Here is a 26848-nt window from a genome sequence, read left to right as displayed (position 1 = left end):
CATTTATGGATAGGCAACACTAGCTGCAGTTATGACAGAGAAGTCTCCTTTTACCACACCAATTGGTCGAAAAGATGAAGCAGATCTTGCAAAATCAGCTTTGGCCATGGCGGATTCAGACCACCTGACAATCTACAATGCTTATCTAGGGTAAAAACATAATCTGGCCGTTATCAATAAGCCAATTACGTGAGGTTATTTACTTAAAGAAAATTACCTTTGACTCATTAAAATTGTACATCTGAGGTTTAAATTTATTTTTAGTTATTTCATCTGTCAAGGTATAATTATGTTAGAGAGTCATTTGTGTTTTATAATCCTTCTTAAAACTTAAGAATAATATATTTGGTATTATATGTATATTAACTCATTTAAAGTAACTTAATAATTTACTGTTAAACATAAACAGAAAATATCTGTTAATATTGTTAACATATCTGTTAATAAGTTAATATTCTTATATACAATTGGTAGCTGCTACAAGCAAGATCCCTCCCCTTTTTAAATTATAATTTAATTAAATATTACTTTGGTTATTAGCTCTGAAAAACAGTTTGGAAAGAGAACATGGTGACCTTTACTCATTAATCAACATTTTATTTATCTAGATGGAAGAAAGCACGACAAGAAGGAGGTTATCGTTCTGAAATCACATATTGCCGGAGGAACTTTCTCAATAGAACATCACTGTTAACCCTAGAGGTAATTCTTAATATGGATCTCTCACTCAGAGTCATGGGTAACTGTAAGTTTATTTTGGAAAAAAGAATGCCTAGGAAAATACTTGTCACATAGTAAGGGCTTAATAAAACATTTGTTGAATTAGTACATGTGTGATTGTACTTGACTTCTTTCTTCCAGCAAGTAACTTGTATGTATTACACAGTGATTTAAAATAGTATTTAATAATCATAGTATGGCTGGGCGCAGTGGCTCACACCTGTAATCCCAGCACTTTGGGAGGCTGAGGCAGGCATATCACGAGGTCAGGAGATTGAGACCATCCTGGCTAACACGGTGAAACCCCGTCTCTACTAAAATTACAAAAAAAAAAAAAAATTGGCGCCTGTAGTCCCAGCTACTCAGGAGGCTGAGGCAGGAGAATGGGATGAACCGGGAGGTGGAGCTTGCAGTGAGCCCAGATCACACCACTGCACTCTAGCCTGGGTGACAGAGTGAGATTCTGTCTCAAAAAAAAAACAATAATAATAATAATCATAGTATGTTCAAGAAATGATCAAAAAGGCTGGCTCATGCCTGTAATCCCAGTGCTTTGGGAGGCTGAAGCAGGAAGATGGCTTCAGGCCAGGAGTTTGAGACCAGCCTGAGCAACATAGTGAGAATGTGTCTCTACCAAAAATAAAAAAATGAAATGGGCATGGTAGCACATGCCTGTAGTCCCAGCTACTCAGGAGGCTGAGGTGGGAGGATTGCTTGAGCCCAGGAGTTCAAGGTTGCGGTGAGTTACAATTGTACCACTGTACCCTGAGTAACAGAGTGAGACCCTATCTCTTTTAAAAAAGAAAAGAAAAGATGCAACACGATTTCATAAACACTATCTTGGGAATTAGAATTCTCAGTTTTTCACTTAAAAAAAAAAAAAAAAAAAAAAGGGCTGGGCGTGGTAGCTCACACCTGTAATCCCAGCACTTTGGGAGGTGGAGGTGGGTGAATCACCTGAGATTGGGAGTTCAAAACCAGCCTGACCAGCATGGAGTAACCCTGTCTCTACTAAAAATACAAAATTAGCCAGGTGTGGTGGCACATGCCTGTAATCCCAGTACTCGGGAGGCTGAGGCACAAGAATCACTTGAACCAAGGAGATGGAGGTTGCAGTGATCCAAGATCGCACCATTGCACTCCAGCCTGGGCAACAAGAGCAAAACTCTGTCTGAAAAACAAAAACAAAAAACACAAGGACTGGGCACAGTGGCTCATGCCTGTAATCCAGCACTTTGGGAGGCCGAGGGGGGTGGATCATGAGGTCAGGAGTTCAAGACCAGCCTGGCCAAGATGGTGAAACCCCATCTCTATTACAAATACAAAAATTTAGCCAGGTGTGCTTGTGGGCGCCTGTAATCCCAGATACTTGGGAGGCTGAGGCAGAGAATTGCTTGCACCCAGGAGGCAGAGGTTGCAATGAGCCGAGATCGTGCCACTGCACTCCAATCTGGGCGGCAGAGCGAGACTCCGTCTCAAAAAAAAGAAAAGGAAAAAAAACACACGCAAGTTGAAAGGAGATTAATCTATATTTCTTCTCAACTCTGAAATGTGGTTATTTTTCTTTAATTATGGAAAATTTCAAACATACATCAAATTGTATGGACATAATGAACTTTCATATACCCATTTCCCACTTTCATAATTATCAACCTGTGGTCAATATACTTGTACTCCTTTTATTCTACTATCTGCCCTCTAGATTTTGAAGCATATCCAAGGTATCAGATTTTTTTTAAACATTATCACACCTAAAAATACCCAATTCCTTAATACCATCAGATATACAGACAGTGTTTAAATATCCTCAGTTACCTCATTACTGGCTTTTTTTTACAGCTAGTTCAAAGGATGATCCAAACAAGGCCCACACTTTAAATTTGGTTGATATGTTTTTTAATAAAGTCTCTTAACCTATCGTCACCCCTTTCTCAGTTTTTTCCTATTTGCCATTTATTTTTTGAAGAAATCAGATACATTGTCCTGTAGAGTTTCCTGCATTCTGGATATGGCTGATTGTATCCTTGTGGTATTATTTAACATATTCTTCTGTGTCCTGTATTTCCTATGAATGGGTGTTGAGAGTTTAATCCAATTCAGGTTCATCTTTGTTTTTTTTTCTTTTTTCTTTTTTTCGGAGCCATCTCCTTTTTGGTAACATTAAGATATATCAATGGGGCCAGCTAGATTCATCCATTACAAAATTCCCCACTGGCTTTTCATGTAAGGCTTTTAGCAGCCATTGATAAGACTCAGACCTATTGTTTCATTAGGATCTGGATAAGGCTGATTATATCCTTGTGGTATTATTTAACATATTCTTCTGTGTCCTGTATTTCCTATAAATGGGTGTTATATCGAGAGAATTTAATCCAATTCAAGTTCATCTTTTTTTTTTTTTTCTTTTTTCTTTTTTTTCGGAGTCATCTCCCTTTTCGTAACATTAAGATATATCAATGGAGCCAGCTAGATTCATCCGTTACAAAATTCCCCACTGGCTTTTTATGCAATGCTTTTAGAAGCCATTGATAACACTCAGACCTATTGTTTCATTAGGGATGCAAATGATGGTATTATAGTTCTACTTGTTAGCTAGAATTATTTCATAAAGAACTACTTTTTCCTTATTAGTATTTGAATACCCTGAGGTACAGTTTATACAAGAAAATTAGGATAAATGCTTGTTTCCTTTTACCTAGCAGTTTTCATAATGAGTTGATTCCTAAGCATCTCCACAAGTAATCAGTGAATCTTGTTTTTTTAAAAAAATTGTTACAAACTTATTGATTTAAATATATTTGATGTGTTTCAGTTCTCTACAGTTAATTTTTTAATACTCAAATTGTCCCCTCTTTAGGAAGTGAGAGCCCCTTTGGGTTGGCTGCTGAGTCCTTTTCATATAATCTTAGCAATCTTTGATGGCTCCCTTGCTTTTGGTATGGAAAGCTTCTCTAGTGTATTTTACGCTCCAGGCTTGGAATCAGTTGTGTTTCCAAAGAGCCCTGATTCCTCTTCGTGAAATTCTATTATATGTCCCTAAATATTGGCCAGCTATTTAGCTACAGCCTGGGATGGCTAGTTATGAAAAGGCATTCAAAGCATCATACTTAGTGACTGGTTGTGATCAACTTTATCAGTCTGTTCTTAGGAAGGGAAACCGATGGTTTAGCCTATTAGGTTGCTATTCAGGAACAAATTTATTTCTGGGAGGAGAGAGAGTAGAAGTGTAGTCAAAATGTAAAGACAGGTGAATGTGAAAAGCAGGGCTCCCCCACAAATACTGTCTTTTTATTTTTATTGATACGTATGTAAAAGGAAATAATGTTTAATACAGATAGGCTATAAAAGTTTTTGTTGGCCGGGCGTGGTGGCTCACGCCTGTAATCCCTGCACTTTGGGAGGCCGAGGCAGGCGGATCACGAGGTCAGGAGATCGAGACCATCCTGGCTAACAAGGTGAAACCCCGTCTCTACTAAAATACAAAAAAAAAAAAATTAGCCGGGCGCGGTGGCGGGCGCCTGTAGTCCCAGCTACTCGGGAGGCTGAGGCAGGAGAATGGCGCGAACCCGGGAGGCGGAGCTTGCAGTGAGCCGAGATGGTGCCACTGCACTCCAGCCTGGGGGACAGAGTGAAGACTCCGCCTCAAAAAAAATAAAAAATAAAAAATAAAAGTTTTTGTTTTTGTTTTTGTTTTTTTTAAATAGATGGGGTCTTGCTGTGTTGACCAGGCTGGTTTTGAATTCCTGGTCTCAAGCGATCCTCCCATCTCAGTCTTCTAAAGTGCTAGGAAGGATTACAGGTGTGAGCCACCTCGCTTGGCCCAGATATGCTATAAAAGTATTCAGACAATAATGTATCTCTCACATAATCCCCCTATTCTATACTCATATTTTAAAAAGTAAAGGTTTTTTCCCATATTTGACACACTATTTTTTGTGATAAAAAAAAAAAAACTGCTAGGATGACAGCAGAGACTTCTCTAAGTGGAATGAACTTTGTCCTTCTCGAAGCACATGAAGAGCTAAGTTGAAGAAATAGCCCCCTCTGGGCCACCTGACTGGGAACACGTAGAAATCCCAATCAGTTAGCCCAGAGGGGGCTATTTCTTCAATTTAGCCCCTTTTCCTTTATCTCCTCTCTACTTCTCCCGACCTTCAAATTGCTTTCCATCCCCTTTCTTCTGTGAGCCTTTTCTTCACCTCCCTGGGACTACAAAGTTTTAGATGTCTTCACTAACCCTGTGGTGTTATGGCAGCTGTCTGTTTGGTCTTTTCTCCCCAAGAATGAAAGTCCCTTAAGCCCCAAACTTAAAACATAAAGGATATCCTAAAGGTAAACATCACCTTTTAATTGCTTGTATCCTGTGTACTTTGAAAAACTGCCCATCCTTCCTGTGCTAGTTTTGCTGATCAGCACATATTAAAGGTAGAAAAATATTTTAGGCAACAATTTTAGATTAAATGAAGTTGCCATTAATAAACTTTTTCAAAGTTCTTTGAGAAATTAAGATAGATTTCCGGAAACAAATGAAGAAGTACTTGCAATCTAGAATCAAGATTTCTGTCAGTTCTTTCTCAATGCTGACCATTCTCATTAAGTAAAAATCTCCAGAGAAAAAGGAGAGCTACTATGGAAGTAAATGTAGCGAATGAAAATGTGTTTAGACACATTTTTCTTGCTCTCAAATTTTATACATTTTTATGTTTTGAGACATCTAAAGTCTTAGGGTGAAGAGAATAGCTGTTTCTAGTTGACTTTCCAGTATCTTTTTTTCTTCCTTAAGGTAATTTGGGCTATAGTTAGCTAAATAATCATTAGCATCCTGTCAGTTTTTATAGGAAGCAGTAATATAAATTACAATGTTATTTGGAAATTTCTCTAATCAATTTGATTATTTCTGTTTTTAACATAAACCAATCTAGGATGTAAAGCAGGAGTTAATAAAGTTGGTTAAGGCAGCAGGATTTTCATCTTCCACAACTTCTACCAGCTGGGAAGGAAACAGAGCCTCACAGACCCTCTCATTCCAAGAAATTGCCCTTCTTAAAGCTGTACTGGTGGCTGGACTGTATGACAATGTGGGGAAGATAATCTATACAAAGTCAGTGGATGTTACAGAAAAATTGGCTTGCATTGTGGAGACGGCCCAAGGCAAAGCACAAGTACACCCATCCTCAGTAAATAGAGATTTGCAAACTCATGGATGGCTCTTATACCAGGAGAAGGTGAAGTACTCATTCCTAAATTCCAGTATTCAGAGCATTATTCTACAAGTCATTCATAACAAGTTAGGATGCCCTAACAGGTATTTTATTTGGTTCTCAAATTGAGCTATTCATTTTTGTTAATATTTGAAATCAAGATGCACATAGCTTTTCAAACAAAAGAATGCTTATTTTCTCTTCAAAAAAAAATTAGTAAGGTTTCTACTCTGCCCATCATCTTTTCTACTTGGAATAAAGACAGTAATAGCAAATTGATGTTGGTTGATAATGTGTCAATCTCCTGAGTATTTCATTAAAAGGTGCTGTCTCAGAAGGGGATAAAAGACAAGTTGTATGTGCTGTTTCCAAATAAGGGGAATATTGAATGGTGTAGTAGAGCTGTGGATGATTTGCAAGTTTCGGTCAAGTATCATCTAAGATAATTTAATAACAAATATTTATAGATTACAACAAAAACAACCTTTTAAAGTGGAGCTGCATGACCACTCCATTTTCTTATTTTTTAACATATGGTGAAGGTTAAGATGGCATTTTCTCTTCATATTTTGGGTTTTTGTTACCTGTCTCATTTATACATTTTTAAGGCAGTATGAGAAGAAAAGAGAACATAAAAAATTGAAACATAATTCTTCTCCCTTTACAAAGAGTGCCTCCGTTTTGTTTCTTGACCTTTAAAATAACAAAGATCCATAATTTCAAGCACTGGCTTGAATAACTCTCAACATTTATCAAACTTAAATGTAAAACATGAGAAATTACTGATTGACGCCCATAGCTGAATATTGGTCTAGAAACCAGAAACTGAAAGTTAATCATCATTTTAACATTAATTGTTTAATATCATTAGCATTATAAAATTGCTTGTACCTAGTTTCCTTTATGTTCAACATCTAACTCAGCCTTAGCAATAATATTTACAATGCCTTTTTATAGTATAAATGCACAGGTGGTAATAGTAATTACTATAAAATTGATAAATTATGCACATAATGAAAATGTAGCTTTACAGATACTCTTGGCTTAAAATGTAGAATAATAAATTGTAGAAAAATGCTTACTTGAAAAAGATAAATGACTTCCTTCTATTTTTATATTTTGAAATTATTTCCCCTCCTTTTTCCCATGTAGATAAGGTATGCCAGAGTGTATTTGAGAGAAACTACCCTAATAACCCCTTTTCCAGTTTTACTTTTTGGTGGTGATATAGAAGTTCAACACCGAGAACGTCTTCTTTCTATTGATGGCTGGATCTATTTTCAGGTACATAGTACAACTGATTTTATTGATTATTAAAAATGTTCAACTTCAGTACCATTGAGGTACATTTTTTAAATTTTATTGGAGTCTGCATAATGTCTTCTTATAATATGAGTTAAGTAGAATTGCTTATTTTATCTTGCCTCTGTGGTTTTAAATCTGTTAAATTTGAAAATCAAATTATATTGGTATAACAAATTCTATTTATTATTAATAACAATCCTAGCTTTCTATGTTGGGTATTTCAATAGTTAACTTTATATGGATTTTCCCAAATTAATAGCCTAACAGCCTTGTTAGGTAATTTCTATAGTTTCTTTTATATAGATAGAGACACTTAAACACAGTGAGAAATTAAATAATTTTCCCAAGATTTACATGGATTATTACTGAAAGAGCAAGATTCAAATCTAGGACTATTTGATTCCCAAATTTATTCTCATTCCACTACATTGTGGAATAAAAAGGAATAAAAAGATCAAACAGATTTATAGTTTATTTCATACTGTTGAATTCTCTGGAAAAATCAGACCAACCTATGCTTATTTCTAACAATAAGTTTATCTGTTTCTCTGTACTCCCATCAAGATTGACCAGCTTAAACTAAACAGACACATTGTTAGGTTATTCTATGACAGCCGTTTGTCTAGGACTGGAGAGGTGAATTTTAAGTGCAGCTGTACAATTATATGCACTTTGTGCAAAGAAATTGGGGTGGTGAAAATGTTTTATAACTGGATTGTGATGGTTGCACAACTCTATTAATTTACTGAAAGCTATTGAAATTAGTGAAAATGAGTGAATTTTTAGGGTAAGTTATATCTCAATAAAGCTGTTTAAAAAAATTTCCCACCCCAGGCCAGGTGCCGTGGCTCATGCCTGTAATCCCAGCACTTTGGGAGGCAGAGGCAGGTGGATCATGAGGTCAGGAGTTAGAGACCAGCCTGACCAACATGGTGAAACCCTGTCTCTACTAAAAATACAAAAAATTAGCCAGTCATTATGGTGCGCACCTGTAATCCCAGCTACTTGGGAGGCTGAGGCAGGAGAATCGCTTGAACCTGGGAGATGAAGGTTGCAGTGAGGCGAGATTTCGCCACTGCGCTTCAGCCTGGGCAACACAGACTCCATCTCAAAAAAAAAAAAAAAAATCTCCCCAAAACTGTAGTCTTAACTTCCACAGAGTTGATATAAATAGAGAAGAAAACAATTATTGGAATAATAGTTGCCTTATTTTGGGAAGAGTTACCAGATTTAATAAGGAAATTGAGAGGTTTGCATGCCTAGCTAGCAGAAATAATTTGTATTTTTCCCACTGTGTTTTCCATTAAAAGCAAGACGTGCTAAGGCATTGTAATATATGCTTGCCTCGATTTACTTAAACACATTCACACTCCCCTGGATTGACTTTGTCCATTTTTTTCATCTCCTCTTAACAGGCCCCTGTAAAGATAGCTGTCATTTTCAAGCAGCTGAGAGTTCTCATTGATTCTGTTTTAAGAAAAAAGCTTGAAAATCCAAAGATGTCCCTTGAAAGTAAGTGTTTGCTTATAATGTAAGTGAAAGACAGTATACACAAAAGTGTATGTGTACCTATGTATGTATGTGTATACATAGGTACATATTTAATTATAATTGGTTTTGGAGATTATTTTCCCTTTTGGGTCTATAGGGTTTAAATTCTGCAGACATCAAGGACTGATAGAGGATGAGGCAGCTACATAGGGAATCACAACATTAAGCTACAGATACCACAGACATAGGCCTTGCCCTTAAAGCACACAACAATGAGCAAAACATGGATGTATGTATGTATATACATAGGTACACATACCTATGTATTAATGTGTGGAAAAACTTTCTTAAGAGGACAGGCACGGTGGCTCACGCCCATAATCCCAGCACTTTTGAGAGGCCAAGGCAGGTGGATCACCTGAAGTCAGGAGTTTGAGACCAGCCTGGCCAACATGGTGAAAACCTGTCTCTACTAAAAATACAAAATTAGCCGGGTATGGTGGCGAGTGCCTGTAATCCCAGCTACTCGGGAGGCTGAGGCACAAGAATCACTTGAACCTGAGAGGCATAGGTTGCAGTGAGCACCAAGATCATGCCATTGCACTCCAGCCTGGGCGACAAGAGCGAAACTCCATCTCAAAAAAAAAGAAAAAAACTTTCTAAGAGAAAATCTGAAATATTCTAGAAATTATTTTTTTGTAACATTGGAGTATACGAAAGCATACTGAAGTTGTAAAAAATTCCATCTATTTTATGCCAAATTCCATCAAACTCAATTAGTGATTATTCACAACCTAATTATCCTCTTAAGGTTTAGTTTACTCCTGTCTCTTAAACTTCATTTCTAAACTTCTAGCCATTTCATAGAAAAAACGTTAATAAAACTGAGCATAGTAAACTTTGCTACTTATTAGCATTTTAGTAAACTGGTAACATAGCTACTATTTAAAAAAATAATAAGCCAAGCATGGTGTCATATGCCTGTAGTCCCAGCTACCCAGAAGGCTGAGGTGGGAAGATAGCTTGAGCTCAGGAGTTAAAGTCCAGCCTAGACAACATAGAGAGACTCTGTCTCTTAAAGAAATATATGTATGTATACACATACCCATATATGTATTTGTGTGTGTGTATATGATTTAGGGACTTTCTGTTAGGTTTGTTTCAGCATGATTTTTCCACCGTGTGTTTCTTTCAAATGCAGAGCTATTTCTCTGTATAAAATAAACACATTATCCTTCAACAGAAATCTGAAATGAGTCAGGCATGGTGACGCCTGCCTGTAATCCCACCACTTTGGGAGGCTGAGGCAGGAGGATCACTTGAAGACCAGCCTGGGTAACATAGGGAGATGTCATCTGTACAAACAATTTAAAAAAAAATTAGCCAGGCCTAGTGGCATGTACCTGTTGTCTCAGCTACTTGGGAGACTGAGGCGAGTATCTGCACTCCAGTCTGGGTGACAGAGCAAGACCCCGTATCAAAAAATAAGAGAGAGATCTGCAGTGGACACACCTGAGTTTGCAGTTTGCCCAGTGAAGTGTTTCTCAAACTTGCCAAATCATCAAAATCATCCTGGCAGTTGCAAAGAATACAAGGTCCAAAGACCTACCCTAGACATACTGATCTCTATGGGAGAGGTCTGTGGCTGTATTATTTTTAAAATCTTTTATTCTGTAACATTTCCCCTCTAAGGCTATCCCCTTTTTAAATGCAGTTAACTATTTTTAATAAACTGAGTTGTTTTTCTGGTAGCATGTCCCACATTTAATATTTGGTTAGTTACATACTCATGCTTTAACATGTTCCTGTATTTCCTATAAACTGGTAGTTATATTTGGAGGTATGATTAGAATAAGTTTTGAGAAAAATAATACTTTCTAGTTGGTGCTGTATTCTCCCCATTGCATCACATCAGGAAGCACTTAAATTTGGTTGTCCTTTTAATGTTAAGAATTGATCAGTGACTTCAGTATGATTGTACTGAACAAAGTATCCCCAGTTTATTCTCAAAATTATCCCCAGTTTATTCTCAAGTCAGGCAAGTTGGGGGAGCTCCTGATCTAGTTCTGCTACCCTGAAACCTCATACTCTTGTGGGTTTTTTTGTATAACTAAATATGAATGCATAAGCATTAAGATGTATTAATTTTCCTATATTGCTGGAAGCAGATCAGGTCTTAACATATTAAGACATATGGGCTCTTTTCTCAGGGGGCTTTGTGCATCACAACTTTGGCAATAAGAAAGAATTACATTTTATAAAGTATAGGTTGAACCTCAGCTTTTAATTAAGCAAAATGATTTTTGAAATGATATCAGTGTTCCGTTTGCCATAAGAGAGAGAGCAGAACTTACCGTTGGGTGTAGTGTTTACCTTTGACTTGGGAGGAAGGAAGAAGTATGTTAGTGCTCTCTCTTGGGTTTATAACAAAAAGTTGGTAGAATGCCAAACATTTGAAAAAGAAGTAACTGAACTTACTCTCGTACTTTCTTTTACTGTCTCTTCCTCAATTTAAAAGTCGTGGTTCTTGGAGCCAGGTATGGTGGCTTGCACCTGTAATCCCAATTACTCAGAGGGCTGAGATGGGAAGATTGCTTGAGCCCAGGAGTTCAGAGCTGCAGTGAGCTATGATCACACCACTGCACTACAGCCTAGGCGAGAGTGAGACTCCATCTCTTAAAAAATAAAAAAGAAAAATGTTCTTTCTAGACCTGCCATTGTTCCAACTTCAAACAAATGACCTGTCTTTTTCCTCTCCCTCCCACTTTTTTGTTGTTGTTTTTAATGCCACTGTAACCATTGCAACCATTGAAAGCCACACCTTTTTCTGAGTATCTGATGTAAATGTAGAATTTCAGTTTTGCAGCCCTGATAATTGTAACTTTCTAAAGAGTGGTTATGAGGTCCTTAGGAAGTCACAATTTCAGAGTAACTATTAAGTAGAAGCAGTTGTTAACAAAACCCCTTTAGCAAATAATGCAGCCTTGGTTGCTCTGTTTGTCAAATTAATTGGTATTTGATTCCTTTGTTGTGTAGAGTGGTCTGTCACTTCCCCATTGACACCTCTCCAAGAGCACTTCCCTGTTAGAATTTTTTGTTTCCTTTGGACTAAACATGGAGAAACTGATAACAGTTATTTCTTCCTTCCTTGCTTATACTTTGGAAATTCTGCCATACTCTGAAGAACACTGAATAGTCAGTAGAGCCTTCAGTATATTTCAGCCAAGTGAAAAAGTTGAGAAACTTACTTTCTTCAAGGAATTTTTATAGAATAAAATTTATAATTCCTTATAAAGAAGTAACAGTTCACGTCATATTATCTCTTTGGGGTTTAGCCTATACAAATGTTATCTTTTTTCAAAATGTTAACTTTTGTCAAAGTAGGTATGGAATAACCTACAGCAATAATTAAAATCTATGTGGGGCAAAAAATATTTATAGGCGTCTCTAGATTTATTACTGGTGTTAATTCTGTATTCTAATGTAAAAAATATTAGTGACGTATACTTCTTATTTACATGTATATACATTGGAAAATCAGACAATGTTGCATTTATTCGTGGCATTTTTTTTTCTTCCACTCAGATGACAAGATTCTACAGATCATTACGGAATTGATAAAAACAGAGAATAATTGACGCTGAAATTCATGGTCAACTGCTTTAAAAATTAAGATGAAGATACAGTCATGAAATTATCTGAAAATGGATCATCACATTAAGTATTTCATTACTTAAAATGTTGGTACTAGCCATTAACTTAAAGGTGGTGGGGAAAAAAGCACATACTTTAAATATGTGTAATTTTCTAGTTCCTTTTTAATGATGATTATTCTGAATGTATTTGCCACTACATTTACAATAAATTCTTTGGTATCGTCCATGTTTTGCTCATCGTTGTGTGCTTTAAGGGCAAGGCCTATGTCTGTGGTATCTGTAGCTTAATGTTGTGATTCCCTGTGTGGCTGCCTCCTCATCTATCAGTCCTTGATGTCTGCAGAATTTAAACCCTATAGACCCAGAAGGGAAAATAATCTCCAAAATCAATTATAATTAAATTTCCATGAAAAGGAACAACTTCAGAAGTCAGTTATTTAGTATTTGATACTAAATTTCAAAACCTAAATAAGTGCACTATTAATAGATTCCACCTATTTCAGTTACATTCAGAAAGCATAAACATGTAGTTCTGAAGGACAGGCAGGATTGACTAATACTCCTGTCAGCCTTGCATTGTTTTTCTCAAGCTACAGCTGTGATATCCCTGCCCCGAACCTTTTTTGTACACATGATTGAACTGGTAAGGTCAGTAACTTTGAGATAGTGAAGTATGCTTAGATATTTTTCATTGGTCCTATTTGTTTTGCTTACTGACGATATTTTGAAATTCCATTTTTATTACTTAGAGGGATTTCTCTTCATTTCTTATCAATAGATTGTTGATAAACTTCAAATATAGTCCCTTTTAGATCAAAAGGCAGAAATTGCATCTGAAACTCAAAAGATTAGAATTTAATAGGAACCTAGTATAACCGCTTGGCTCTCATAACAGGGATATAATTTTAATATTTTTTGATGAACAAATAAAACTGTAACTTGGAAGTAAAAACAATACTTAGTAGCAGTCTCTAACTTGAGGTTTCTACTTGCAATGTGGCAAGGGAATTGAGAGCAAGGAGTCAAATGTGACCGTGGTTTGGAATCTCTAGTGCCATTAATAAAAATGGGCATGTCAGGAGAAGGAGCTAGATTGGGTGTTGAAGGCAATTCCTCTTGGGACACATGGAGGCTAGTACCCCAAATTTGTCTATTAACTCATTTATAGACAACCTACGAGGTAGGTACTGTATTAACCTACTATTTGTATTTTACAAGTGAGGAAACTGAGGCACAGATAAGTGAAATAACATGTGTGAGATCACACTGATAGTAAGTAACAGAAGCATTATGGCTCCAGTACTATTTAGATATCTGAAATGTAATCATTATTCCTTTGAAATGTGAAACACTGACACATCAGGTAAGGTCATAGGGTTAGAGTCTTCTACACAGAGATGATAAAGATGGGGGAGTTGAGGTAATCACCAAAGGGGTAAGAAAATCAAAGTCTCTTCTTTCATATTCTCAGCCGTCACTCAGACCCAGATCACCATTGTCTTTCACCTACACCACTGCAGTATCTCCAAACTAGGCTTTCTCCTCCTTTTTATACCTCTAATCCAAAAAAGAATGATATTTTTAAAGGGTATCTGTGTCACTTGGCTTCCCATTGCTCTTAAAATTTAAAGTTCTAAACATGACCTCCAAAGCTCTCTAACTGATCTGGACCTTCCTATCCTCCAGTCTCATCTCCACTCTTTCGAAAATCTCATGGTGCTCCAGCCACGCTAGGCTCCTTTTCAGTTGCTAGAAGATGCCAAGCAGTTTTTCTGAGCATTTACACATGGCGTTCTCTGCCATAATACATTGCTTCCGGTTATTTACCAAGCAGACTTTTCTGCTTTAAAGCCCTTCGCACAGGCCACCCTACTGAAGTGCATATCCCCTTTTACTCATAATACGGTATTTTTCTCAGCTTGTACCATTTGCTTTTCATCTTCTCACTAGAACATATGCTGCACCAGGACTGTTTCACTCGCCGATACGTCCCTAACACAATGCCTTGCATATATAGGCATTCAATAAATGCTGAATGAGTGAGGGATGAGGAGGGTTAAAGTAGGCTATCTTAATGCCAAGGAAGATTTTTGAAAGCAAAAGTATTGTCAACAGATGTTATGGAGTAGGGAAAGATTACTAAGGTTTAATGAATACATCAACCTTTTGAGATAGTTTGAATGGAGGGTGGCAAGGAAGGACTCTCAGAAGTCCCACAACCACATGCACATTCAATGATACACCAGAAGGACTTGCAGGACTCAGAGGCTAAAGTTGATTTTGTAGAGAAAGGATATACAATGGAATCAGCAAGGGAAAAAGACACATCACATGGAGTCTGGAGAAATCTATACACAGGCGTCCTATGTGCTATGCAGTTTCTGCCCAGGGAAACCTACTACAGAGTCATACTACAGAGTCAGTGCAAGGATTTTTATTAGGGGCAGGTCATACAAGCACAAAGACCAGGCATAACAAAATTCCAGGCTCCCAGAAGGAAAGCAGGCATTTAAGTGTTCCTAGCAGGCAAAACAGTGTTATCAAAAAGCAGAGGACTTTTCACAAGTCAAGTTCCCAGGCTCCCGCCAAAGGCCAGTCCCACAAGCAGTCTCTTCTAAAGACCTCTGGCTTGCTACGTTAACTCTTTTCTGCATGAGTACAAATCATAAGTTTAGGGAGTGAATAAAAATGAAAAGGTGAGGCAGCAAATAGAGTATTCTTTATGGATGTGATAAAGGAACAGAAAGCATAATAGGTTGAATATGAATATATTCATAAAAGTTTGAAGACCCTCACTGATTTGCAGGCAAAAATAGAAATAACCAGCATAAAGTGAGGATAATATTAACATCAGAGTGGGCTCAACAAAGGACTAAAACAGAATAACGTAGGGATCAACTTGGAAAGGCTTTTTGGTTTTCCCCAGCAATGCTTACTGGCTTCAGATAAGCTGATAAAGTTGATAGTGGACAGGATATTTTAGTCTTTTGTGGGGTTTTTTGCATTCAAGTCACTATGGGATCTTAGAATGAAATAGACTGTGTCATTGAAATGGGTGACTGAAATCGCTTATTTAGAGGGAAATGAGGCCATATCAGAGGCCATGGACCAGGAAAATGCAGAGGTCAGACTCTAATCCCAAATTCATTATACCGTAACTGAATGGTAGGGAGGCCAGTTAGAGGAGAGAATTTCAGAATTTAAAATCTTGAGATGTAACTGTTTCAATAATAAATAAACCTAAAGGGTTTCCCTGCTGATGGATAGCAAAATGGATGTGGGGAGAATTTAAAGTAGGGACAGGATGAACAGCATATTTGTTCATCAGTGTGGATGCAGGAAAAGGATGGAGAAGACCAGGCCAGGTGCTACAGTCACTAGGAAAAGGAGGTGGGTACCCTGGATCTTAACATACAGTGGCAAGAAAAATCAAGTGTCATATGAGAAAATCACACTCTTCAGATAAGAAGTTGTTTAGTCCTGGTGGTAGTTCTGGAATATGCCTGCCTCTTTTCATGAAATCCATTCTCATGCATGAGACATTTAGAAGTAGACGGAAAGTCGGCTAGGTGCAGTGGCTCACGCCTGTAATCCCAGCATTTTGGGAGGCCAAGAAGGGTGGATCACCTGAGGTCAGGAGTTGGAGACCAGCCTGGCCAATATGGTGAAATCCCGTCTCTACTAAAAATAAAAAAATTAGTCGGGCGTGGTGGCAGGCACCTGTAATCCCAGTTACTTGGGAGGCTGAAGCAGGAGAATCTCTTGAACCCAGGAGGTGGAGATTCGAGTGAGCCAAGACTGTGCCACTGCACTCCAGCTGGTGACAGAGCAAGGCTCCATCTAAAAGAAAAAAGTAGATGAAAAGTCTTCATTGGAGAGGATTAGTGGGAAGGAAAGGGAGTATTATCAAGGGAAAGTATATTTCCAGTTTTTAAATTGAGCATTATATGATAAGCACTTAACTAAAAGCTTTATTATATTCTTGTTTACTCCTCACAACAAGATGGTAATATATTTTCAATTTACAAATGAGAAAACCGATGCTAAGAAGCTAAATTTCTAATGGGGAAGAAATGAAAAGATCATTCAAAAATAACCTAAGCAGTCTGCTGATGTAGGGGTGAAGGGAATTTTCTTCCCTCCACCTTCTGAAAGTTCAATAATCTCTCTATAAAATAAACTGACTATAGACAGATTAACAGTGAAAAAAGGCAAAAAAGAAAAAAGTATTAATGTGCATAAACATAGGAGCTATACAAAATATGAGGCTCAGAGGAGGGGCCAGATGAAGTTTATATAGTATAAAGGAATAGAGGCTTAGAATGCGGCAAGACAGGTTATGGGAGGGAGAGGAAAGGAAAAGCATGGGGAGCAAAGGCTCCATCCTGTATGTAGGTGAAGTCTCAAGGGTAGCAGCCCTCAGAAAGAATAGATGGTAGCCCATGGTAAAATTTTTGTCAGACCTTTAAAAGTGTCAGATTTTTAGTCTCCTTTTCCTGTGAGGTAATCATTCCTAGATCTGGATAAGGCAGATAAGGAAGGGCCTCAGAGAGAGCCTGTTTGCATCTGGGGTTTACTTCACTAATGTAGATTTCCTCTACAGATGCAAATCTCCCGCACAAAATGACAGTTTTTCAGAGCAATTACCTGCAGTGTGCAGCCCTTCCAAATTGCCATCTTGAAATATGGCCAAAAAGTATTTGGGAGCTAGCATGGTGGCTCATGCCTACAATCCTAATACTTTGAGAGGCTGGAGTGGGAGGATCACTTGAACTCAGGAGTTCAAGACCAGCTTGAGCAACATGGCAAAACCCTGTCTCCACCAAAAATAGAAAAAAGTAACTGGGTGTGGTGGTGCAGGCCTGTGGTCCCATCTATTCAGGAGGCTGAGGTGGGAGGACCACTTGAGCCAGGGTGGCAGAGATTGCAATGAGCTGAGATCAGCTGCTCTGCACTCCAGTATGGATGACAGTGAGACATCATCTCAAAAAAAAAAAAAGTATTTGGGGGGTGTAAAATATTATTTGGCATAAGGATAGACATACACAGTCTCTGACTTAAGATGGTTTGGCCTGAAATTTTTTGACCTCACAATGATGTGAAAGTGAAATGCATTCAGTAGAAACTGTACTTCAAATTTTGTTTTCATATTTTCCCAGGCTAGCGATATGCAGTATAATTACAGTATTTTCAATTGATGATACCTTTATCAGGATGTAACCCCACTGTAAATTGAGGAGCACTGGTATATAGAATTAAAAGTTCAGAAACAAACCCATGTGTCTATGGTTTGCTAATTTTCATCAAGGGTGTCAATGGTGAAATAATCTTTTCAATAAACGGTGCCGGAACCACTGGATAGCTACATGCAAAAGAAAGAATTTGGGCCCTTACCTCATGCCATGTACAGAAATTAAAGTGGACGATAGAGCTAAGTGTAGACTGAGCATGGTGGCTCATGCCTGTAATCCCAGCACTTTGGGAGGCCAAGGTGGGTGGATAGCTTCAGCCCACAAGTTTGAGACCAGCCTGGGCAACATGATGAAACACCATCTCTACAAAAAAGTACAAAAAGTAGCAGGGTGTGGTACTGCACACCTGTAGTCCCAGCCACTTGAGGGGCTGAGGCGGGAGGATCACTTGACCCTGGGAAGTTGAGGTTGCAATGAGCAGAGATCGCGCCACTGCACTCCAGCCTGGGTGACAGAGTGAGACCTTATCTCAAACAAACAACCAACAACAACATCAAAAGCAAACAAAAAAGAGCTAAGTGTAAAAACTAAACTACAATACTCTTAGAAGGAAATACAGGAGTAAATCTTTAGGACCTTGGATTAAGTAATGATTTCTTAGATGAGACACCAAAAGCACCAGAAACAAAAGGAAAAAAAAATGGTACTTCATCAAAATTAAAAATAATTGTCCAATACTGAAGGATTCCATTTATATGTAGAATCTAAGAAAGTCAAACTCATACAGGCAGAGCTGAACAGTTTCCAGGAGGTAGAAGAAATAGGGAAATATTGGTCAAAAGGTACAAACTTTTAGTTATAAAATGAATAAGTTCTGGGGATCTAGCATACAGCATGGTGACTATAGTTAATATAATACATTGTTTACTTGCAATTTGCTGAGAGAGCAGATCTTAAGTATCCTCATCTCACATACATGAAACATGTTAACTGTGTGGTAAAGGATGAATTACTCTGATTGTAATCATTATATAGTGTAAACATAGATCATATCATCACTTTGTACACCTTGAGTAAATATAATTTTTATTTGTCAGTTATACCTCAGTAAAGCTGGAGACAATTTAATTATTAATACAATAAAAATACTTGTTCTTCAAAGGACACAATCAAGAAAGTGAAAAGGGGCCGGGTACGGTGGCTCACACCCGTAATTCTATTACAGGAAAGGGGTCCTGATCCAGACCCCCAAGAGAGGGTTCTTGGATCTCACGCAAAAAACAATTCAGGGCAGGTCCATAAAGTGAAAGCAAGTTTATTAGGAAAGTAAAGGAATAAAAAAATGGCTACTCCATAGACAGAGCAGCCCTGAGGGCTGCTGGCTGCCCATTTGTATGGTTATTTCTTGATGATATGCTAAACAAGGGATGAATTATTCATGCCTCCCCTTTTTAGACCATATAGGGTAACTTCCTGATGTTGCCATGGCAACCAGAGGTCACTCTCATTGCCATCTTTGTTTTGGTGGGTTTTAACCGGGTTCTTTACTGCTACCTGTTTTATCAACAAGGTATTTTTTTTTTTTTTTTTTTTTTTTTTTTTTTTGAGACGGAGTCTTGCTCTGCCGCCCAGGCTGGAGTACAGTGGCCGGATCTCAGCTCACTGCAAGCTCCGCCTCCCGGGTTCCCGCCATTCTCCTGCCTCAGCCTCCCGAGTAGCTGGGACTACAGGCGCCTGCCACCTCGCCCGGCTAGTTTTTTGTATTTTTAGTAGAGACGGGGTTTCACCGTGTTAGCCAGGATGGTCTCGATCTCCTGACCTCGTGATCCACCCATCTCGGCCTCCCAAAGTGCTGGGATTACAGGCTTGAGCCACCGCGCCCGGCCCAACAAGGTCTTTATGACCTGCATCTTGTGCCAACCTCCTATTTCTCTCTGTGACTTAGAATGCCTTAACAATCTGGGAATGCAGCCCAGTAGGTTTCAGCCTCATTTTACCCATTCAATATGGAGTTGCTGTGGTTCACATGCCTCTGACAATCCCAGCACTTTGGGAGGCTGAGGCAGGTGGATCACTTGAGGTCAGGAGTTCGAGACTAGCCTGGGCAACATGCTGAAATCCCATCTCTACTAAAAATACAAAAATTAGCCAGGCATAGTAGTGTGCACCTGTAGTCCCAGCTACTTGGGAGGCTGAGGCATGAGAATCATCTGAACCCAGGAGGCAGAGGTTGTAGTGAGCCACGATTGCGCCACTGCACTGCAGCCTGGGCAACAGAGCAAGACTCTGTAAAAAGAAAGAGAGAAAGAGAGAAAGAGAGAGAGAGAGAGAAGACAACCCCACAAAACAGGAGAAAATACTTGCAAATCATATGCCTGATATAGGAGTTGTATACAGAAGATATAAAGAATTCTTACAACTCAATAATAAAAAGACAATCTGATTTTAAAATGGTAAACTAGGAATAGAAGGAAATTACATCAATATAATAAAATTAATATATGAAAATCCCACAGGTAGCATTATACTCATTGATAAAAAACTAAAAACTTTTTTTGTAAAAATAGGACGAAGACAAGGATACCCACTCTTGCCATGCTATTCAACACAGTAGTGGAGTACTAGCTAAAGCAATTAGGCAAGAAAAAGAAAAAAGGCATCTAAATTTAAAAGGAAGAAGTAAAACTCTGTTCACAGATGACATGATCTTATATGCAGAAAACTTTAATGATTCTACAAAAACTGTTAGAAATAATACATTCAACAAAGTTGCAGCATACAAAACCAACATACAAAAATTAGTTGTTTGTACACACTAACAATCCAAAAAGGAAATTAAGAAAGCAATCCCATTTATAAGAGCATCAAAAAGAGTAAAATACTTGAGAATAAACTTAAACAAGGGAGGATAAAGAGTTATACATTGAAAACTGCAAAATATTGCTGAAAGAAATTAAAGACGACACAAATAAATAGAAAGAGAGCCCATGTTCACAGATTAGAAGACTTAATATCGTCGATATGACCCAAAGCAGTCTATAGACTCTATGCAATCCCTATCAAAATCCAAATGGCATTTTTTTACAGAAATAGAAAAAATAATCTAAAATGTGTATGGAACCACAAAAGACTGATTGCCAAAATCATCTTGAGAAACAACAATAAAGCTAGTGACTTCACACTTTCTCATTTCATACATATTACAAATCTACATTAATCAAAACAGTATGGTATGGCATAAAGCAGACATATAGACCAACAGGACAGAACAGAGTTCTATAAATGGTTCATATGTATATTCTAGCAAGCTGATACAGAAACAGCAGATATGATAATAATATGGAAATACATACAGGTTAGGAATTTTTCAGTCACTCCAAAGGTACTGGGAAATATTTTTCCTGAAGGATATACCTTTAACATCCAGATCTTCCACAGGAAAAGAAAGCCTAGCCACTCCATCCATCCATTTATTTCAAATCTGTATAGTTGAACAAACTTAGAGACCAAATCCTACCTCTCAACAGAGCAGCCCAATCTGCCATACGCTGAGTGCTTTTGTTAACTGCAGGCCCTTGGTGTTTTTTCTCATAAACACTAAGCTGCATATGACTAGGCAGCCCTCAACAGCTGCTCTGTTTGATCTGTACCCTATGATTTGACATCCAAGTAGGCACATTACACATTGTGCCCTTCAGCCTTCCTTTTTATTGCTTTTCAATAGGACGGTTTTGCTTTACATTTGAAACAGGGGTTTATCTTACCATGGTCTGAAGATATTAATTGCTGCCCTCTTTGTTTTCTGTGTGGTACAGAAAGAAAAGACAGGATAGATCTGCTTTGTCCGTAACAAAGAAGCCTGAGGTTATGTTAATACATGATGCCCCCCTGGGTATAAGGAGTTCTTTCTCCTTGAACATCTCTGGATGCTCATTATTTAAAATCATCACAAATATTATCAATAACAACAATATAGAGATGCATTAGCTTTAGCTTGCATTTAGTTGGGATATTCATTGTATATAGTAAGCCCACTTCCCACCACTACTCCTTTGCAGGTCACCTTGAAGTAACTATTTTTAGAGGATTTAACTATCAGTATCTAAATATTTGTAGGATTCCTGCCCACCAGAAAATGTTGCTACCCAAACAAAAACATTCTCAACATTATGAGAACTCTCACTTAGGGAATAGATTTGCCCAACATTACAAGAAAAAAACTGACATGTTGACTTGCAAACACTAGCAACACACAAGAATTCTCTTCAAAGAGGCATCCCTGGCTATGCAATTTAAAGTAGACACCCATTCACACTCTAGGCCACCACACTTTTAAATCTGTTTTAAGAATGTATTCCTGTTTGATGTGGCTTACTTTTTTATTTTCAGCATATCCACTCCCGGCTCTACGCAAGCAGGGGCCTTGTGTGTCTTATCCACTGCTGCAAACCTAGAGTGATGCCTGGTACTTAGTAGGTACTCATTACATACTGGTTGTGGAGGAACAGGGATAGACAACTATACTGTCCAAGTATAGTTACATTCTAGTAACAGGAGATTTTTTTTTTTTTTTTTTTTTTTTGAGACGGAGTCTCGCTCTGCCGCCCAGGCTGGAGTGCAGTGGCCGGATCTCAGCTCACTGCAAGCTCCGCCTCCCGGGTTCGCGCCATTCTCCTGCCTCAGCCTCCCGAGTAGCTGGGACTACAGGCGCCCGCCACTGCGCCCAGCTAGTTTTTTGTATTTTTTAGTAGAGACGGGGTTTCACCGTGTTAGCCAGGATGGTCTCGATCTCCTGACCTCGTGATCCGCCCGTCTCGGCCTCCCAAAGTGCTGGGATTACAGGCTTGAGCCACCGCGCCCGGCCAGGAGATATTTTTAAGAGCTTCCTTTCATGGTATATCTTAGATCTGCTACTTCATGTAAAATATATGTTTGTACCAGGAATGGAAGGTGGAAAGATAAGCTGTATTTTTCAACAGGCTAATAGCCATGGCTCAAGAACAAAGGCACAAACTTCTGTCACTCCTCAGGCCAGCCTGGTTTTGGAGACCTTCTCTTCACTCCCAGCAAAACTGCCAGATATAAGAATGTGCATTCTTTGGCCAATTTAAACTCATCTATTCAGCACCAGTGCTCTTGCTGAAAAGTCAAGTAAACTGTCACTTTCTTACGTGATCACCACCTAAAAGGTGGCTGGTTCATGGAAATTAGATGGCACTCTGTGGTCGTCACACTCCAGATAGCTTTATGCTTTCTTTGGCCTTAAAGCCTTGCTTCCTTTACTCTATTCCCCATTCTAGCTCAATTTTTACCTGCCAGCGCGTACTTGGGCAAGGGGATTCTGCCTGTCTTGTTAAAACATATCTCAGAGCCTCCCAGATTTGTCACAAGAAAGTGCAGCCAGCTCTGACCCTGCTGGCTTCTCCTTCCTCTGGGGGCTTTGTCCCTCAGCAAAGCTCTCCTTTCAAAGCAGTGGCCTGAGGACGGACTCAAAGTCTTTCCTTAGTTCTGCCTTCACATTTAATAAATACAGAACAGCACAGGGGTGAATGTCCAAACTGGAATCATACACTTGGATTTAAATACCGACTATTACACTTACTAGATGCATCTTCAAGGAAGCTCCTTAATCTGAACTTGTTCTCTCATCTGTAAATGAGGACAATAATAGTTGTACCTATCTCATATGGTTGAGGTAATGATTCAATGCTACAATAAAATATCACACAACTTTATAAGCTAAAGAACCCAGCAAATGTTAATGATAACAGCATCCTACATGATCTGCCCTATTGCCTCTCTGACTTCATCTCCTACTCTTTTCACTCCTACTCCAACCACACTGGCCGCCTTGCTGGTCTTCCACACACTGGGCTCCCCATGCCTCAGAGCTTTTGCACTGGCTAGTTTCGCTGGCTAGAATACTATACCCACAGATGTCCACATGACCAACTCCTCCACTACTTAGGGGTCTCTGCTCAAGTGTTACCTTTCCAATGACTAGCCCATTTAATGCCACAACCTGCCCACTGGCATTCCCAATGCCCGAGAGCCTGTACTGGTTGTCTTTTCCTGCATCATCACCCCATATAAGCTCCACAAAGGCAGATGTTTGTCTGTTCTATTCACTCATATAATCCAAGTTCCAAAACAAAAAGGAAAACCAGCTTATATTAAACTATTCTTGCATTGCTATTTCAAAAATGCCTGAGACAGAATAATTTATAAAGAAATGAGATTTAATTGGCTCACAGTTCTGCAGGCTGTACAAGAAGCATGGTGCTGGCATCTGCTTGTCTTCTAGAGAGGCCTCAGGAAGCTTACAATCATGGCAGAAGGCAAAGGGGAGCAGGCACATCACATGGTGAAAGCAAGAGCAAGCGAGTGAGTGAGCGAGAGAGAAAGAGAGAGAGAGAGATGAGGGGGTAGGAGGGAGGGAGGTGCTGCATACTTTTAAAAGACCAGATCTCATGAGAACTCACTATGACAAAGACAGCACCCCAAGCCATAAAAGATCTGCCCCCATGATCCAAACACCTCCTACCAGGCCCCAGCTCTATTATTGGGGATTAAAATTTAACATGATATTTGGGCAGGGACAAATATCCTAACTATAGCACAGTCTCGCATACAAAGTCACACAATTTTGCTCCTGGGGTGCCCAGGTGTTGTTTTATTCCATCCACTCTTTTCTGATATCCATCTACAATAGCTATTGCCACTTTAAAGGCCTCATCTAGGGTCCCTGCTCTCTAACTTTCAGCCAGCTGCATACGAACAGCACCATTTTTTTTTTTTTTTTTTTTTTTGTGGGAGGGAGTCTCGCTCTGCCGCCCAGGCTGGAGTGCAGTGGCCGGATCTCAGCTCACTGCAAGCTCCGCCTCCCGGGTTCACGCCATTCTCCTGCCTCAGCCTCCCGAGTAGCTGGGACTACAGGCGCCTGCCACCTCGCCCGGCTAGTTTTTTGTATTTTTTAGTAGAGACGGGGTTTCACCGTATTAGCCAGGATGGTCTCGATCTCCTGACCTTGTGATCCGCCCGTCTCGGCCTCCCAAAGTGCTGGGATTACAGGCTTGAGCCACCGCGCCCGGCCAACAGCACCATTTTTTAAAACAAATGGCATATCCATACAGCTCAAAATTAAAAAGGTAAATGAAGGTACACAGTAAAAAGTCCCTCTTCCTCTTATTTCTGTCTCCTAATCTGCCAAATCTTCTCTCCAAAGACAGCCAGTGTAACCAGTTACTTGTGTATCTGTCTAGAAAGATGCTATGCACATACAAGGATGTATGCATATGTGTATGTACATGTACACATATATACATATATATCTTTTATACACATGACAACATATTAGACATGCTATTTTGCACCTTACTTTATTTTAATCCTCTATTTTGAAAATCTGGGGCCAGCACGGTTGCTCACACCTGTAATCCCAGAATTTGGGAGGCTGAAGCAGGCAAATCATCTGAGGTCAGGAATTCGAGACCAGCCTGGCCAACATGACAAAACCCCAACTTGACTAAAAATACAAAAAGTAGCCAGCTATGGTGGTGCATGCCTGTAATCCCAGCTACTCAGGAGCCTAAGACAGGAGAACTGTTTGAAGTCAGGAGGCAGTGAGGCTGCAGTAAACTGTGATCACAACACTGCACTCCAGCCTGGGCAACAGGGCAAGACTTCATCTCAAAAAAACAAAACAAAACAACAACCAAAAGCCCCAGGAAAATCCTTCCACATCAGTACAAAAACATTTGCCTCATTCTTTTCAATGACTGCATAATATTCCATTCTTTGGATGTCCCTTATTGAGGACAATCAATGTTTTACTTCTAACAAGGATATTGCAATAAATATAGTTTTATAAAGTCATTTTACATTGATGTATACTAACTATCCAGAAGTAGAACTGCTAAGCTAAAGACTATGTGCATTTTAAATGTTTACAGATCTTGCCAAATTGTCTTCCAAATGGTTGTAATTTATATTGCAACCAACAACATATTGATAACCTACATCCTCTTATCAAATGTTTGGATTTTTAGTAATTATGATGAAAGTTTGGATTTTTCTGAGTTTCAGCATCTTTTCATATAAGGCATTTTTCTTGTAAACTATTCAAATATTTGTTCATTTTTCTGTTAGAGTGTCACTCTTTTTCATACTGATTTATAAGAGCTTTTTATATCTTAAGAAAATTATGCCAATTGCTTCTCGGCCTTTTGGCTAAGATCAAGGTAAAGAAAATTACGCCTATATCTGTGATATAAGTATTTTTCTAGTTTCAACATTTTTACTTTTCATAATCAAATATATAAATCTTTTTTTTTTTTTTTTTGGAGATGGAGTCCTACCCTGTTGCCAGGCTGGAGTGCAGTGGCACGATCTCGGCTCACTGCAACCTCCGCCTCCTGGGTTCAAGTGATTCTCCTGCTTCAGCCTCCCGAGTAGCTGAGACTACAGGCATGCACTACCATGCCAAGCTAATTTTTGTATTTTTAGTAGAGATGGGGTTTCACCGTGTTGCCCAGGATGGTCTCAATCTCTTGACCTCCTGATCCACCCGCCTCTGCCTCCCAAAGTGCTGGAATTACAGGTATGAGCCACTGTGCCCAGCTAAATCTTTTTTTTTTTTTTTTTTACAGTCTCTTGGTTTTATGTCATACTTCCCTATTCTGGGAGTATCACAAAATCTGCAGCATATCACTTTCAAACTCACCATTGACAATGAAGAGCAAATCTCCTGGATACCCCAATACCAGGGTGAAGTAGGGGGATGCAGGGTAGTGGCAAATCCAAGAAAGAGATTTCCTTCCTGCAAATTACCAACATCTTTTCCTTTATTCTGACTTCTTTTCTAGAAAGCACACTTTTTCTCCAAGCAAATGACACCAAGAATGACCTCATTCTTCAGATGAGATTCTGCTCCCTATATCCTGGTATATAGTATAATGAAGCTACATAATACCCAAAACAAGTTTGATAGTATAACAAAGTCTTGACTATATCATAAGTAAATTGCAACACACTAAATGTTACACACACAGTATCAGGAAGGTTCGTTGCTCCTGACAGCCCTGAGTCTACATGGGCACCACCACCATCTAAAGGGAATCCAGCAAAGTAAGCATCAGGCTACCATCACAGTTTGAGGAAATGCTTGCAAGGGTCACTGAAACCAGTCACTTAGTATCCCATACCATAACAGAGTTGAGGCCTGGGCGGGCTTCAAGCATAATTATGCTGCAGTGCTTACTACCCTGTAGTTCTTGATGTGCTC

General features: G+C 38.9%; 1 protein-coding gene across 3 annotated transcripts in view; it reads left to right on the top strand.

Annotated features, from left to right (window-relative positions):
• DHX29 (DExH-box helicase 29) overlaps nt 1-12790 on the top strand; it is a 54427-nt gene extending 41637 nt beyond the window's left edge. Inside the window, exons 22-27 of one of the 3 annotated variants that reach the window (XR_003119956.1) lie at nt 14-150; nt 609-702; nt 5643-6025; nt 7074-7205; nt 8642-8738; nt 12303-12790. Coding sequence is in view for 2 of the 3 variants with exons in the window: in XM_025389047.1 (XP_025244832.1) it covers nt 14-150; nt 609-702; nt 5643-5945; nt 7074-7205; nt 8642-8738; nt 12303-12355 (816 nt within the window). In the remaining variant the exon portion in view is untranslated. The remainder of the gene's footprint in view (nt 1-13; nt 151-608; nt 703-5642; nt 6026-7073; nt 7206-8641; nt 8739-12302) is intronic. The other 2 variants (XM_025389047.1, XM_025389048.1) reach the window with 2 other exon arrangements.
• The last annotated feature ends 14058 nt before the right edge of the window (nt 12791-26848 follow it).

Source organism: Theropithecus gelada, chromosome 6, assembly GCF_003255815.1.
Source record: "Theropithecus gelada isolate Dixy chromosome 6, Tgel_1.0, whole genome shotgun sequence".
In the NCBI taxonomy this organism is placed as follows: Eukaryota; Metazoa; Chordata; class Mammalia; order Primates; family Cercopithecidae; genus Theropithecus; species Theropithecus gelada.
Note: the sequence above shows the minus strand (reverse complement) of the source record. Positions and strands in the feature narration are given on the sequence as shown.